The 14,801-nt window shown below is 42.6% G+C and overlaps 1 protein-coding gene across 3 annotated transcripts in view; it reads right to left on the bottom strand.

Annotated features, from left to right (window-relative positions):
• The window catches only part of ADGRA3 (adhesion G protein-coupled receptor A3), a 134,415-nt gene that overhangs the window by 82,662 nt on the left and 36,952 nt on the right, over nt 1-14,801 (bottom strand). For all 3 annotated transcript variants that reach the window (XM_027046573.2, XM_053217517.1, XM_053217516.1), the window contains exon 3: nt 4,574-4,645. In XM_027046573.2, the coding sequence (XP_026902374.1) occupies nt 4,574-4,645 (72 nt within the window). The remainder of the gene's footprint in view (nt 1-4,573; nt 4,646-14,801) is intronic.

Below are 14,801 nucleotides of genomic sequence, written 5' to 3'. Positions count from 1 at the left end.
TTTAATTGGGAGATAATAATTGACAATTTCTGTAACCTTCAAATAACATAGCATGGCTTTCAGCATTTTTTCCATCACAAGACTTAGTAAACTATATACAAGAAAACCCTAAAACAATGAATCTTAATTTTTATCAGTTCTTAGATTTGGAACCATTCACCCCTTGGATGTTGACAAAAGGGTTTGAACAAGGTTCTAAACCAAACTTCCAGAAATATTTTTAACACATTTTCTTCAATGTCTGTCTTATTCTTTGTAATGGAAAAGTACCTATTCTTTGAGCCGCACTCTAAGCTACTCTTTAGAGAAGGAATCTGCACCAGCCGTTTCTAAACTAAAACTGTTGGATTCTCAACCGTATGCTTGGTAACAGCAGAAACTTTATTAGCCAGACTAGAAATTAGAAATGGTAAGGATCTAGCATCTGAACCAGGTAATTACTCGCCAAGTGTCTCCCTTAGATAGTACAAAAGCTAGCTTAGGTAATCCTGAGGTTCCCTGACTTTACAGCTTTGCCTTCTCTATCTTACAGCAACTTTTGATAAAAGAATCTTAAGCAGTTCAAAACTGAAACTTTATCTGCGCCTGCTGGGCTCCAGGACCCTGCTCCTCACAATGTTAAAGTGAAGTATTTAATCCTGTGGGACTTTTTTTATTCCAGCCGATTTTCCTTTTATTTCTGGGTTTTACTGTTTAAGAAAATTAGGCATCATTTTGTGAATTGTTGCTTAAGCAAGCATTTCTGGGCTCTATTCATTATCTTGTCTCTCTTCTGAGCTTTAACTGGTGTAATTACCACTGATTCTTTGGGAAACAATTTCATTATAGCTATACCTATTTAAAATGGTATTTAGGTATTGATAATGGGTTTCCATTTAGATGGAGAATCAGCCTGAATGTGTTGATAAAGCAAAAGACAAACTGAATGGGTCTGGGTTTTACCTACTTTTGGTAGTTTATTCTTCAGAAAGCCACTTAATCTTCCTGATTCAAATTATCTATAAAATAAAGGCAAAGGCACGGTACACTTGCAAAAACACTTTATGTGTGGCTGTCGAGGGAGATGCACAATTGAAATGAATGATTTAGGGCCTCATAAGAAGCAGCTCCTGTATCCATAAGCAACTAGCAAACATTACTAACACAGAATATGTTTGTTTCTCATTGAGTTTGCATACAGGATGCTCTCAGCCAGCAAACCGTATACTGTAAGTTCCATTACAAGTCAGCTGTTTGAAATTAAGAATGTATCTTCTAGTGGGAAGATTATTATAAATGGCAATTACCTTCCTGGGCAAGAACACAAGAGACTACTTAATGTGTAATGCAATAAAGAAATGCTCAGGCAATGCAGGGGACAATATTAGTAATTAAATGCTACCAATCAAGAAACTTATTTATTTATTTTGGACGGAAGTACTTGAGAAATTATTTACTAAAGGATAAAGAACTAGACAGAGAATCTAAGATATTCTGCATTATCCTTAAAACAGCCTGATGAAACTGCTTTTTTATTCACAGTCAAGTTCCCTTCAATTCCCATCTCTACATGGAGATATTATTAGCATTTATCTTCCTAAAAAAGAGCTTCCCTCCCAAAAGGCTGGGATCCAGTGGTGTCAATCACAGAGGGAGAGAAGTTGTCTTATCTGGCAGTATGAGGTCACACCCCACCCGCAGAGGGGAAAAAAAAGCTGGAGGGAAAGCTCTTCTAGAAGTTCCCCAACTTTAGCATCAGAATCGCCAGGAGGGAAAAATAAAACAAAGATGGTTCAGCCTCCGCCCCAATTTCTGATAGGGTGAGTCTAATACCAGCTCTCTTCCTTCCTACTTGAGGACTCCTGTTCCTACACCTGGATTCAAACTGACCCATCCAAACATGGTGTCCGTGTGCACCTGGTAAGAAGCACAAAGAAAGTGCCTCGGTAATAAAACAAGCGTATTAAGCTGCTGCTCCTCTCCCCAGTGACCGGTTTAGAGGTGCCTGCAGCCCTTCAATGGCCAAGTTCCACACCCTCGTCTGGGTCTGAACGGCTGAATCCTAGAAGCTCTTAGAGCTACACTGTAGCTACTGCTCCAGCTCTCTGTAAGAAGATCCCAAGCCCACATCCAGGCTCCTGGTCGGTGTATATGATTCCACTAGTCTGCCAACCCCTCTAGGGATTCCTGAGTTACCTGTGTATCTTGGAGCTGGGCTCACTGTTGAGCACCCACAACAGACTCCATTTTTGTTTAACGGAACTGATGGTGGTCTCTGTCTCACCACCTGATCCACTGCTGTGCTCAGTTACTACTTTTCCTGGGCTGGAAACCTAACTCTACACCTTGATCCTCTGCAACTCTGATGCCCCATGTAATGCCCCTCCCCTCCAATGCTTATCTTCCTTATCCAGAACTCCAGTCTCCATTAACACCACTGACCTACTCCAGAAGGGCCAGTTTTTCTGACTTGTCTTGTTAAAAAGCCTTAACTGGAAAATAATGGAGAGCAAAGTGCACGAGGAAGAAAACTGATCAGGGGCAAGACCTCCTCCAGACATCCCTGGGCGTCCTGAGTGCACGCACGGCTGATAAAAACAATGAACCACCATCTAGGGCCCTCAATGAAAACCATGGTAATAAAATTTCCTCCTACAGAGTCTGACTGAGATTTTAAACAATTTTACAGAATGAAGAAAGAGAGAATCCTTTAACTCCTACTATGCTTCATCTTCCAGAATTCTGAACACTAAGAAACCCAAGACAGGAGACTGAGAGGAAGGGTTTCAGAGGATACGTTTTAGACCAAAAAAAAATTTATTTGTAAAAGTAATTTTTTTAAATATGCAAAAGTAGCATGGCCAACTCTTACAACTGGCTCTGACTGTAAAAAGGAACGAGTTTTGAATGAAAGAATGATAGATACCGAACGTCAAAAATATTGGGAGGGAAGGTCACTGTCAGCATTTAAGTCGTGACATGATTCAACTAAGAACAAACGGAGTTGATTTTACTATACAAATAATATGGAAAACAAAGACATAAAAAAAAAAAAATGAGCAGGCACCCTCAAAACCTTAAAAATGTTAAATAATAAAAGAGTATGATAGGGGTGCCTGGCTGGCTCAGCCCGTAGAGGATGCAACTCTTGATCTCAGGGTTGTGAGTTCAAGACCCACATTTGGTATAGAGATTACTTAAAAATTAAATCTTAAAAAAAAAATAAAATAAAAGAGTATAAAACCAAAAAAAAAAAAAAAAAAAAGAGAGAGAGAGAGGGGGACAGAGGGAGGAATGAAAGCAGGTCTCATCCCCAATATCCTTTGTCCCCACCACTCTGTGCTTAACCGGTTTCTCCTTCCTGCCATCAGAAATATGATGTCAACTCTGTATTCAAAAAGTCCTCCTAGCCCCACACTATGTTTTAATGTTTATTTTTATTCTGAGAGATAGAGAAAGTGCAGTGGGGGAGGACAGACAAGAGAGGGAGAGAGAGAGAATCCCAAGCAGGCTCTGTGCTGTCAGTGTAGAGCCCCACACTGGGCGCGATCTCAACCGTGATGAGCCAAAATCAAAGTCAGACCGAGGCACCCAGGCACTCCTAGCCTGCCCTGTCTGAAGAGATTCAGAGTTCTTTAACGTGGCAGGTCATCAAAAGCCTGCCAAACTTAATCCCTCCATGACCAGCCCAACTTCCATAACTCGTCTTTTCCTGCTATATACTTCTTGCTGTGGCCAAAGAACTCAACCCCAAGAGACATATTCTCCCACATTGTCCATTCTGCTTAGAACACCCGTTTTGTTATTCCTCAGTATATATTATTCATCCCTCAGGAGCCAGGTCAAATCTGAAGGTCAACTGCTCCTGTGACAGGCCATTCCCCTCCCAGGTGGCCGCTCCTGTCATTGGTGGATTATTATTGCTATAACTTTATCTGTGACAGCTCACATGTGCCTGTGTTGGGGTATATTTGCATTGTCTAGTTGCCCCCAAGAGTCTGTGAGCTCTTCCCAGGAAGTCAGACCATGGTAAGCAGCCAGTACTTAATAATAATTAAGCTCACATGCTCAAATATAAGCTCACAGGGCAGCTGTGAAAACAGCAAAATAAGGGTGAGGGGAGTTATTTAGCCTCAAAAGTACTAAAAACCTGCTCTGTAGGTTTTGAAATAATAATACACAGATAAAATATACATGCTAATAGTAAGACTTTGAATCATTAATAGAAAGGGGCCTCAACTGATATGCATATATGATGGAGCTTGAATGCAGTTATAACTTAAAATCCTTCCTTCACATATTACATATTATGATCATTGGCAAAGCCAGTAATCATTTTATTAGCATATGAAGGACACAACCATCTCCCATGAAACAAATCAAATTACTGTACAAATTAACCACTTTTTACACGACTTCTATTACTCTTTTCTCCCCCCACCCTCCCATCACGGTTAACTAAATTTTGTTAAAAATTGTTAACTAAAAATTGTTAAAAACCCACCTTTTTTAATCATGGTAAAGCTTAAAGTAGGTTAACAGTTACTTTAAGAAGAAGAATTTAAATTCATAGGCAAACAATTCAAATACTTACAATCTTTTTAGTGATGACAGTCCCCAAAAGGCACCTGGATCTATGCTACTTATAAGATTGTTTCGGAGGTCCCTGTTAGAAATAAAAGTTATTCATATATCAGCACTGCAACAAATAGTGAGGCAAACTACACTTACCTGCTATACTGAAAACAACAACGGGAGGAAATTAACGCCAAAAAGGTTAACCCCAGCAGTAAGGAGTAGAGCCAGAATTCAAATTCAAGAAATCTGCTTCCAAAATCACTTTTTTGGTGAATACAATAAAGGCACATGTCAAAAAAAGATATGTATGTCCTTATTACTATTCACATTCAAAGTTATGGCTAAGCTACAATCCTATACATTATTTCTACAATTTCTTCCTTAGTATGCTATACTTCAGTTATCGAAAGAAATCAGAGATTATATGTGGGAACATAATTAAACTTAATTTTTAAAAACCATTTTCAAAAATACACGCTCTAACGTTCATGTCATTTGGTTTTTCAGATTTCTCCCTCCCTGAGCTTCTATGGTTAGGATTCCTGTAAAACAAAAATGTGATAATTCACAATATATATCTCAAAGCAAAGATCCACTAGCCCCCAAGGCAATGAATGGCAGCTGATGGCACGCACAATTTACTCCCAGGGTCAAGTGCACAGCCACGCCATGCCAGCGCATCGCCACTGGGGGCCAGTGGTGAACGCCACAGCCACATCCCTCCACCCGAGGGGATCTGAGCCACCTGCTAATAAGGCTGCTGCTCTCCAGTGGGTGCCTGGGCCCAGCTGGGGACTCAAGTTGCCCCCTACAGATGTTCACACAGACCTCAGAGACAGCTGACAGTCAACTACAGGAGGACTTAGAAAAGCAGAAGAGCAGCCCATTTTTCCTGACTACATTCCTGCCAGTGGGCTGGCCCACACTTGAGCTTTGCCAGACCCTCGAGCCAGACTCACTCATAACCTTGCCCACTGAAGTCCCAAGTGGTTTCCAGTCATCTCTCAGGGCACCGGATGTCAGACAAAGGACAGAAACTCTCTGCAACTTCTCCCTCCATTCCCTTCTTCCTTCTTCCCCTAACAATGGCAACACTGCCCTTTGCACATGTGACATATTTATACGTGGCACAGGGATGCACACAGAGTTAGGGAAACAAGACAGAAATGCAGAGCAACACCAACATAAAACCTAGCAGGGCAGGTGCCACCTCAAAGGATCCTTCAGTCCCTTACTTACTGGAGATTTAAAAGGCCTTCCTGGAAGTAGATCTTGGACCACTGGTGCCACCTGTTATCATGACACTGAGGTGACAGGTCTCTGGGATCTTTATGACTATCGCTCCATCATGGGATTTTAGCCTGAGCCCAGGCAGTCTATAAATTAGAGGAGAACCCTATGTTTGACTTTTCAAACTGCTCTAACTCAGAAAGCGTGTGACTTCCCTTGCCTACTTGTGTTTAAGAAAAGACCCCCAAGGAAGTCTTACTGTATGTAGTGAACGCTGAGCCACGGATTTTCTTCCATCCAGTGAAGGAAGGCACATTCAATTTCACTGTCCCATCAGCTAATGAAAACTGGGATCTGGCCTGCTTCATAACATGCTGGGTTTTTTTTTTTTCCAACAGCTCATTCCAACTATTGCCATATACCAGTTACAAAGCTGGGGTTAGTTTCTGAACAGGTTTTCTGGAAATTTCACAAAAACATCCTGATAAGACTGGCCCTATGCACAACATGGTAGGAGTCATTCACTTACTCTAAGCCCACCATTCTTTTTTTTTTTTTTTTAAATGTTTATTTTGAGAGAGACAGAGTGTAAGCCAGGGAGGGGTAGAGAGAGGGGGAGACAGAATCCAAAGCAGGCTCCAGGCTCCGAGCTGTCAGCACAGAGCCCAATGCAGGGCTCGAACTCACAAGCCGTGAGATCATGACCTGAGCTGAAGTCAGATGCTTAACCGACTGAGCCACCCACTGGCCCCAAAGTCCGCCATTCTTGATACGTCGCTGACACTGGCCTCCCACACTCTCCATGCTGTTTAATATGGGGTGACAGACACTGACCAGAAACTCTCAGTAACGCTTCTCTGGAAATGCAGTCTGTGAATTCTGGGAGCAGCATGCTCTCCGGCAAATCCTGTTCTGCCTTTCTTGGGTCTTAACTCCCATTGTAACACATCAGGTACTCTTCTGGAGGAACAGTTTCAATTCTACCCTCCTCCCCAAATCAGAGCCAGGTTTTTCTAACTAAAACTGAACCACCACCACCACTCCAGTAATCCGCAATCTTTTTTAATTTATTTTTTTTATTTTTTTTTAAATCTATTCATTTTAGAGAGACAGAGTGCAAGCAGGAGAGGGGCAGAGAGGGAGGGAGACACAGAATCCAAAGCAGGCTCTGAGCTCTGAGCTGTCAGCACAGAGTATAATGCAGGGCTCGAACTCCTGAACTGTGAGATCACGACCTGAGCCGAAGCCGGATGCTTAACTGACTGAGCCACCCAGGCACCCCTGCAATCCCTTTTTAAAAAATAACTATTACACATAAAATCTATGCTTGGATTACCATTACTAAGTAAGAGTATTTCATTAATCAGAGCTCAGACGTTATATTCCACAAGAAAACTGCTTTGCCAAAGCAGGCAGCTGACCTTTTTGGTTTTTTGCACCATAGCCTCGAAGATATTTTTTTTTGTAAATAAAGTAACCCAAAGTATCTGAAAAGGCCAGGTAGCTTCACAAAATGTAATTGGATGATAAAGAAGTTTCAAAAGATATTCAGGTCAATTCACGAATCCTACCCTTTTCTGGAACTTCCAGCCAGCTTTTAGGTCCTCTAAACTAGGAGTGAAAAAGAGGTCTTTGGTGCAACGATTTCCACAGAAAATCAGGGACAGAATAAGGTCCAACTACAAACGCCATGCCCCCAGCATCCCTTATCCCCAAACTCCTGCCCAGGGTAGACGGATACTAAGGCAGATTGTGACAGCAGGGTCCAGACCTGTACCTCCCCCCACATGCCTCTCTGCCCTGTGGGCTCTCTCCTGGCTAGCTCCTAAGGGCCACTCCAGGGAAGTCAGAAGTGAAGGGTGTGACTGGCCCGAGAAGAGCTCCTGCCCCATGAGAGAGGCGAGTGGGAGAATCCTCTGCCTCCAGGGGGATGAGGGTGATGTGTGCCCGTGCAGCTCCCAGCGGTCCGGGTCCAGGCTCAGTTCCCTGCAACAAAGCTGCTCACAAAGGCACCAGGCGTTGGCTTCCTCCCTTCCCTCCCTAATTTGTGAGCTTTCTGGGACCACCTCTCAAATAAACCACCTGAAATCAAACTTCATCTCAGGACCAGCTTCTGGGGAAACTCAGGTTAAGATACTGGCCCAATGGGAGCATCAGGGAGGCTGAGTCAGTTAAGTGTCTGACTTGATCTCAGCTCAGGTTATGATCTCACGGTTTGTGGGTTCGAGCCCTCCCATCGGGCTCTGTACTGATGACACAGAGCCTGCTTGGGATCTGTCTCTCCCTCTCCTTCACTGCTCCTCCCCAGCTTGTGGTCTTTCTCTCTCTCTCTCTCTGAAAATAAATTAATTGACTAAAAAAAAAAAAAAAAAAAGATACTGGCCCAGTAATGTGAAACCCACCAGCACTCAGCCAAGTGTTAACATCAGTGCAGAAACCTAAGGAGACACTCTAGCCATCTGCTCCATTTTGAGGGCACAAAGCAGAAAAGGAAAGGCTTAGTCATTCAAAAATTCAAAAACTTAAGTTAAAAGAAAAAAATAAAATTCATTCCTAAGGAAAAAGGAATTCAAAAACTTTGGAGTAGATGGAGGTGAGAAAGGAGAGCTAGCATGAAAGGTTCCAGAATTTAACAATGAGAACTCAAACTATGACTGCTATCAATCATTTAATGATTTAGTCATTTAGCACAGTTTAGTCACTGTGCTAAACATTTTTTTGGTTTTTGGTTTTTTGGGTTTTTTTTTAGTTTTGGTTTTTTGGGGTTTTGTTTTGTTTTGTTTTTGCCGCCTTCTCCCTTGCTCTTCTCACAGACCTACTTCTTTCACACACCATATAGGATGGACAGTGCCCCAGAGCCCCCAATACCACCCTTCCAGGTATGGCACTTGATCAACCTCCATCCAGATTCTTCAAACACTGTGGTCTCAGTAAATGGTATGATTACATGACCCTGGTCCAACTAAACCTAGGGCCTGCGGTAGGGAGGAAGAGACAGACGGGGATAGGGAATGGCCATTTCCAGTGGTTTGATTAGAGGTCAAGAGGTAACCTTAGAGCCCTCTTGCTTCTATAAGAGCCTGGCTAGGGGGTGCCTGGCTAACTCAGTCAACAGAGCACCCAACTCTTGATCTCAGTGTCATAAGTTCAAGCCCCATTTGGGCATTGAGACTATTTAAAAAAAAAAAGTATATAAGAGCCTGTCTAATGAAGCCAAAAGATAGGAAAAGAGAATTAATGCTGAGCCCCTGGATCCAGTTAAGCCTGAAGTCCAGCTCTAACTCTCTGGGCTCCTCAGTTACACAAGTCACTAATTTCAGCAAGTTGTTGTCTGTCACCTGTCATCCCATTAAGAATTCACAACCAATCCTAGGACACACAACTGTTGCTACAGATGAAGACACTCATGTGGAAAAAAGATTATGAAATCAGGCCAAGTTCTTGGTGTTAATAAGTGGCCAAGCCAGAATTCAGGATTTAAACCCATCTTTCTCATTGATACAGTGGAGATTTTCTGAAGGAATTGAGTTAATTTACACCTAGAGCAAGAGGGAGACATATAAAGCAAACATGCCAAGAAGATGATAATGGTTAAATCAAGGTGCTGGACATAATGTTCCTTCAAATTCTGTTTTTGATAAATTTTATAATAAGAAAAAAAGTTATCAGATGTGCTATTGTCCAGCCTTCCAATGACGCACAGAGCCATGCACCTCTCTCTCCTCCTCTCCATTGTGACCCCCACACAGTTCCGGCTGGTGCCCTGGTTTCTCTCATCTACTCTCCATTTAAAGTGATCTTCCTAAGCATAAACCTGAATGTGTCTCTGTGCTGGAGAAAACATCTGAAAGCTCTAGTTCCCTCAGAATGAAGTCCAAACTCTTTAACTTCCAAGGTCCTCCATGGCCCTGGCCCTCTTTCTTTCCTACCCTAACTCTGACTTCCCATGCTGTCCCAGACCTTGCTTTCACCCTCATCTGGCCTCTCTCTCTTCATATTACTAGTCATATTTCAAGATGTTTCTATGAAGAGTCCTATTTCTCTCACCTCTAGACCTTGACAGGTGGTTGCTCTGTCATTGATACACATCCCAATAGCCCCCAACATCTACCCTTACCTCCATCCTGGTTTTCTTGCATAACTCCTACTCATTCTTTACACCTTGAACAGCATTCCTGTTTCTAAAAAAATATCTCTGAACAACAGTGCCCTTTACTTGCCCTGATGTGGCCCTCAGGTCTCTCTACTGATTGCTTAAACCACCTTCACTGAGAGACCAGAAGTTCCACAAGGGCAGAGTCCATGTCTGTCTATTCGGTGAGAGGGACAGACACACAATATAGAGTATAGATAGAATTGATATGGTCTGAATGTTTGTGTCCTCCAAAAATTCATATTGAAATTCTAACTCCCAAGGTGATGGAATTAGGAGGTGTGGCCTCTGAGAGGTGATTAGGTCATGAGGGCACAGACCTAATGAATGAGATTGATGCCCTTATAAAAGATACCCCAGAGAGCTTCCTCCTCCCATTCCACCAAGTGAGGTGACAGTCAACCAAGAAGCTGTCTCACTAAACAATAAATCTGCAGGCACCTTGATCTTGCACCTCCCGGCCAGCCTCCAAAACTAAATGTTTGTTGAAAAATAAATCTGTGTTGTTTGCAAGCTACCCAGTTTGTGGTATTTTGTGATAGCAGCCAAAATGGACAAAGACAGATGATATATGGATAAGAAAAAAGTTTTTTTAAAAAGCAAACCATAGCTGAGAGACAGAATTCCATTAGCTGACCTTCACTATAAAAATCTTTTTGGTAAATTACGGTTAGCTACAGAATCATTATGATATTCATAAACTCAGGCAACAGAGAGATGGCTGCATCGCATTCATAACCACTTACATTTCTTAATACAGACAGAGGGTCATGATGCCTGCAATTGACCTTCAAGTAATTCAGCAAACATGTCTATGTGTACACATGTTCCAGTATAAAGAAAAAAAAAATGACAGCAAATCATTACTTCTTGCATGCAGGTTAAGTGACTTGGTGATATGGGAGATTACTACATGATTCTTTAAATTTTTCTGTATGATTATAAATTTTCATTATAAAAATCATTTTTTATCCCCAATTAATCATTAGGCCCAACTTTTTAGTCCCTATCTCCCCCTAGCCCAACTGTCCACAATCCTACACCTCAAAGAGAAACAATATTTCAGGAGAAAATTCAATCGGCATGTTTTTGTGTTTTTTTAAGTGTTCATTTATTTTGAAAGAGAGAGAGAAAGAGAGAGCACTTGTGCAGGGTAGGGGCAGAGAGAAAGGGAGAGAGAGAATTCCAAGCAGGCTTTGCACTGTCAGCACAGACCCCCAACACAGGGCTCGAACCCACAAATAGTGAGATCAAGACCTGGGCCAGAATCAAGAGTCAAACACTTAACACACTGAGCCACCCAAGCGCCCCCAATTGAAGTTAAAAAGCTCTGCAAACAAATATATGTCAGTTTCATTTTTTAAAAACATAGGTTTCCCTTTCCATATTTTAAACCGCATCTACAACAAGTACTGATTTAGCTACCGCAGTACATAAATTTGTGGTCAATGATGTACTACATGTGTTTCTACATTATACCTCTCATGAATAACAGAGTACTGTAATATGATTTAAAGATACACTTTTCCTTTAATAATAAACACGCCTTGACATATTATATAATACTTACTAATAGTCATATTAATCAGGCATTGCCAAACGATATTTATAGTCAGATTCTCTCATTTAACATCTCTCCTCTTTCTTACCAAACACAGCTTCCCTAGGGAACAGGAGTCTAACTTTAGGGTCTATAGCTAAATCTAAATATGTTGGGTCATTAAAAAATAAATGAAAAAGTGCACAAGAATTGCTTTAACAAAATCAAAGGAGTATTTTAACAGTGCTTGGAAAAAGAACACACTCCTTTAGGAAAGAATGCCAAGCGTATCAGAAAAGATGCTTTTTAACCGAAGTATCCGAAATTTCTACTCAAAAAGGCCTCAGCAATAAAGGAAATTCTCTCGCATTAAGGGAAATCAAGACACAGGACAGGCTAAGTGGTCAGTTCCAAGCATCTCTGGAGTCTGCCCTTCTCAGAATGTTAACTTGGCCTTCGGGCTGACCCTCAACCATGATAGGATACCCCAAGGTCCACAAATTATCTCCAAGCACAAAGTCATGAAAAAGAGTGAATTCTTTCCTCCTGTAATTCCTTAGGAACCATACCTCTTTCTCACAGCTAAATACCCCTCATCACTCTTACTGGCTCAGGCTAGCTCTAGCAATAGCTACAAAGAGATGCCATCATGACCTGGACCCATCTTTTGGGGTGGAATGGAAAGTAGGGAGTTAAACACATTCCCTGGTATGTAATTTTAGTGTCAGTAATTAGACTATAGAGGAGTGTCACTAAATAGTGGCAAATAAGAAGAATCACAATACTCTAAAATGAATATGTGTACCCAGGCCAGTTTTAATACATCAGAAAGAGAGAGAGAGAGAGAGTGAGAATTAATCCTCTTAAGAAGCTATTCTTCAAACAGGGGCGCCTGGGTGGCTCAGTTGGTTAAGTGTCCAACTTTGCCTGAGGTCACGATCTCACAGGGTTCGAGCCCCACATCGGGCTCTGTGCTGACAGCTCGGAGCCTGGAGCCTGCTTCGGATTCTGGGTCTCCCTCTCTCTCTCTGCCCCTCCCCTACTCACCCTCTGTCTCTCTCTGTCTCTCTCTCAAAAATAAACAAACAAGGGGCGCCTGGGTGGCTCAGTCGGTTAAACGTCTGACTTCGGCTCAGGTCATGATCTCGTGGTCCGTGAGTTCGAGCCCCGTGTCGGGCTCTGGGCTGACAGCTTAGAGCCTGGAGCCTGTTTCAGATTCTGTGCCTGCCCCTCTCTCTCTCTCTCTCTCTCTCTCTCTCTCTCCCCTGCCCCTCCCCTACTAATGCTCTCTCTGTCTCAAAAATAAATGGTAAAAAAAAATTTTAAATAAATAAATAAAATAAACATTAAAAAAAAAAAGCTATTCTTCAAAAGAACTGCCAGGGACAGCTTGGCCTGTAGGTTTCCTCAACCTGTGGGGCATATCTGCCAGCCAATTCAACCCAGCCAGCCCTTAATGAGAAGGAAGCCAATACAAGGGGCACTGGTGAGGAGATCTCCCCTGGGGCACAGCAGAGAGCATCACCCCTTCTGAGAGGGGAGGTGGTCAGGTGGTTACCCACCATCTACTCTCGGTCACTGGTTGAGGATCCCTGGGGCAGTGGCTTTCCTTCCAGTGCTGGCGCACAAAAGGCTCTCAGGTTCACAGGGGGAAGACACAAGGAGAGATGCACCAGGAATGACCAGTGAAGGAATAAAATCAGCTACACTGTATTTTGGAGTAACTCTGAAAAATTTGAAAATGATGTCATTCATAAAGACCTTAAGTCACTTACGTGGCTAGCTATGTCTTAGGCTGAGTTCCCCAGAAGTAGCCCAGATCCTTCTACCTTCTTTTAGAACAACCCATCCCTGTGTTCAGCAAGGGCCATTCTGCTGTTCCCTGGGAACTCTAACAGAATGACCTAGCCCATGTGCCTCAATGGCTGTGTGACCAGTTCTGCTCCTAGATCACACTGGGTCCTGGGAAATTTGGGGGTTTGCTTCCTCTCCAGAAAAGAGGACTCAGAGGCTCTTTGCCCTTAGATTCAGAACCATCCATTCGTTTTATATGGTCATTTTCCCTGTCCTTCCCCTAAACCTGGTAGGGGTGGGGAAGCAAAGACAGAGACCCTTCTTCAGGACCCGCCAGCATAAACACTCTTTCTACATTCCCTCTAACTCTCCACTGAGCCCACAAAATGTGTATCTAGGAAAGGAGGAAGTTTTTCTTATGTTATCTTTTCCCAAATCTCTTTTCTATACTGGACTAGGACTTGTGAAACTCAACAGCCAAACACTGAATCCTTTTTTCTGTTTTGTCATTCCTTCCAAGGCAGAGTAATTAGTGAACAGGCAGGGAAAACACACATAAGTAAACTTACAAAAATGCTACATCATTGTCACAGGATGAATCGTGTCCTCCAAAATTCCTATGCTGAAGTCGTAACCCCTCTTATCTCAAAATGGGACTTGGGATTTGGAGATGGGTTCTTTAAAAAGGTCATCGACTTAAAATGAGGTCACTGGCATAGGCCCTAATCCAATATGACTAGTGTCCTTGTAAGAAGAGGAAATGTGGACACACACAAAGAGGAAAGACCATGGGAAGACACAGGGAGAACACAGCCATCTACAAGCCAACAAGAGAGGCCTGGAACAGATCCTTCCCTTAAGGCCCTAGAAGAAATCAACCCTGCCAGCACCTTGATCTTGAACTTCTAGCCTCCAGATCTGGGAAGAAATAAATTTGTTGTTTAAGCCACCTAGTCTACAGCATTTTGTTATGGCAGCCCAAAGACAACCACTGCACTCACACAGCCTGTGTGTGAGGCACTGAGAGCCCAAGACAAAGTCCCAAAGTCTCTGCAGAGTCTGAGAAGAGAAGCTACCTAGATACTTCACAGATAGCATGAGGAGAACCCAAAGCAAATCAGAGTCCATGAGGAGAATCTTACAGTGAAGAAAACCACAGAAGAATACAAGGTAGAGTTGACAGACATAAAGGAAGGGCAAGATATTGTTTGGATTCCATCACAAGGAGGGGGCAGTGACACACAGAGACAGAGGACATTAGTTAGGTGTCCAGAGTCAGTTAGGTGACCTGGTAGAGAGGGAAAATGAGAAGAGCTCTGAAAACGGTAGAAAGCAAGAATCAAGAGATTATTCAAGGAGTTGGTATGGAAATTACAAAAACTATAGAGGTTTTAGCTTTGAAATCAGTAAATCAGGGCACCTGAGTGGCTCAGTCAGTTAAGCATCTGACTTCGGCTCAGGTTATGATCTTGCAGTTGGTAAGTTCAAGATCTGGCTCACTGCTGTCAGCCTGTCAGCACAGAGCCC

The sequence above is a fragment of the Acinonyx jubatus genome, chromosome B1 (genome assembly GCF_027475565.1).
Source record: "Acinonyx jubatus isolate Ajub_Pintada_27869175 chromosome B1, VMU_Ajub_asm_v1.0, whole genome shotgun sequence".
Lineage (NCBI taxonomy): Eukaryota > Metazoa > Chordata > Mammalia > Carnivora > Felidae > Acinonyx > Acinonyx jubatus.
This window is presented reverse-complemented; position numbering and strand designations above follow the sequence as displayed.